At 39.3% G+C, this 2,500-nt stretch overlaps 1 protein-coding gene across 1 annotated transcript in view; it reads right to left on the reverse strand.

The window, feature by feature from the left end:
- Positions 1-1,597: 1,597 nt before the first annotated feature.
- LOC125029504 (101 kDa malaria antigen-like) overlaps positions 1,598-2,500 on the reverse strand; it is a 7,299-nt gene continuing 6,396 nt past the window's right edge. The window contains exon 6 of the mRNA XM_047619430.1: positions 1,598-2,500. This exon is cut by the window's right edge and continues 312 nt beyond it. Coding sequence (XP_047475386.1) covers positions 1,994-2,500 — 507 coding nt within the window. The 3' untranslated portion in view covers positions 1,598-1,993.

The raw sequence follows: 2,500 nt of genomic DNA on the forward strand, positions 1-2,500 counted from the left end.
GTGTCCGACTGCTGTCTTGTAATTCAGTTCGTGTATGGCTATTATAATTCACTCAATACAAAATAACTGCTGCCTAGTAGTTTGGTCCGTGTATCGCCAAAGGCTATGGGAGTTCATCCTATACAAAACAATCCACTGCCTTGTGGCATCCATGAGATGAAAAGGCTTAGGGATTCAACCCTGAGGAAAAATCCGGAGCAGGAGTTCCGAAGGCAGTTCGTTGCCGCTTGCGACCCCGTTCTGATAACCCTGTGATGCCGCTGGTGTCAAACCGGATCGGTCTTTGCCGTTCCTTTGGATCCATCAGCTGTGTGGAGAGAGGGAGCATGCTGCATGGGCAACAGTTTGCTCCTCACATTCTTTCGCCAATGCACTGACTCTCACACCACTGGATAGGGCACTCCAACGACACTGCACAGCGTTTACACAATACGGTGAGTGGTACTTACCAGTTATAAGCTACAGTACTCAATTGGTGTAAAAGCGTAGCGCGAGGCCCCTTCCCCACATTCTCTCGCCAAAGTCGACATCGACTGATGGTGGCCGTCTCTCTCTCCCTCCCTCCCTCCCTTCCTCCTTCCCTTCCTCCCTCTCTCTCTCTCTCTCTCTCTCTCTCTCTCTCTCTCTCTCTCTCTCTCTCTCTCTCTCTCTCTCTCTCTCTCTCTCTCTCTCTCTTTCTCTCCATATATATTCATATATATAAATATGCATACATATATATTTACATATATATGCATATATATATATATATATATATATATATATATATATATATACATATATATAATATATATCTATGTAGTTAAATATATATATATATATATATATATATATATATATATATATAATATATACACACACTTATATGTGTACACACACACACACACACACACACACACACACACACACACACACACACATACACACACACACACACACACACACACACACACACACACACACACACACACACACACACACACACACGCAAACACACACGCACACACACACACACATATATACATATATATATGTATACATGTGTATATATATATATATGTATATATATATATATAAATATACATGTATGTATATATAAATATCTATCTATCTGTATATATGTGTGTGTGGGGGGGGGGCATATACGTATGTATGTGCGTGTATATATATATATATATATATATAGATATAGATATAGATATATATGTATGTATGTATATATGCAGATGTATGTTAGCTTACATACATGAATGCACACGTGGATATAGATACACAATTAGAAAGCTAGGTAGATAGGCAGATAGATAGACAGATAGACATATAGACGCATAGACAGATATACAAATGGTTAGACTGAGAGTTAGATAGAAACATAAACACACAGGCAGGTAGACATCAGTACACAAAGGCGTTTTATGACCCACTGAAAATTAATCAAAATACTTGAGACAAGACGCCGGAGATTATAATGCTTGGGGTATGTTCTTGTGATGTAAAAAGAGCTTCCACAAGCATTTCATCACATCTAAATAGTAAATATTATCTGTGTATACATGATATTTATGGGGAACATTGAGTCAGCATAAACAAAAAATAATTCGGAACCACAAATTTATTCAAACTTAACAAATTTGTGAGAAACAGATTAACACAAAATTAACACTCAACAATAAATAAGTTTATAATCTATTAACGTTTGTTGAACTTCCTTAGGCTCAATAGTCTTCTGTAACTATATATAAAAGTATCAAAAGATAATTATATTTGGCCTAGTAGGTACTATGCCTCTTGATAATGGGGATGTATGGAGCTAAAATGTGGAATGTATTGATTAGCATTTCTCTTTCTGGACGGTGCTTCGCAAATTAAATCGATGCCTTTCGTTTATGGTATGAATACTTCAATGATATATTCCAAACACTTGCACTTCTAAAACACTTGACCAGCAGTTTCTCATTTTGTAAACATATAAAACGTGAGCTCTTCCGTCGGACTACAGCGGAGTGCTTGAGTCCATATCCGCCTCTGGAGGTGCGAAAGAGTTTAACTGACTTAGCTTTGGCTCCACCGTGTCCACCGCGGCTGTGTGGAAGCCCTCCGCAGGATACACTACTTCAAATCTTTCCTCCTGGTCGCCTGCGTCCGCCCCTTCTTCTTCCTCGCCAACAGCATTTTCATTATCGCCGGTGGTCTCGCCATCAGCTCCGTCTTCTTCTTCGGCTCGATTCTCTTCATTGTCTAACATGTCGTAGATTGCGTTCGTCATTCGCCCGTCACTTTCCGCAGCGGCGTCGTCGGGAGTAGCATTTTCCACTTGGGAAACTTCTTCAGCTTTCTCTTTCTGGTCTCCTTGCTTTTCTTCCTTTTCATCCTCTTGTGTTTTTTCTTTTCCATCTCCCTGCTTCTCTTGAGTCTTTTCCTCTTTATCTTTCTTCTTGTCCTTTGGTTCATCGTTTTTGTCTGTTTTTCCGTGAAGTTTATACACAGTTTCTATGATCTG

Source organism: Penaeus chinensis, chromosome 10, assembly GCF_019202785.1.
Source record: "Penaeus chinensis breed Huanghai No. 1 chromosome 10, ASM1920278v2, whole genome shotgun sequence".
Classification (NCBI taxonomy): Eukaryota; Metazoa; Arthropoda; class Malacostraca; order Decapoda; family Penaeidae; genus Penaeus; species Penaeus chinensis.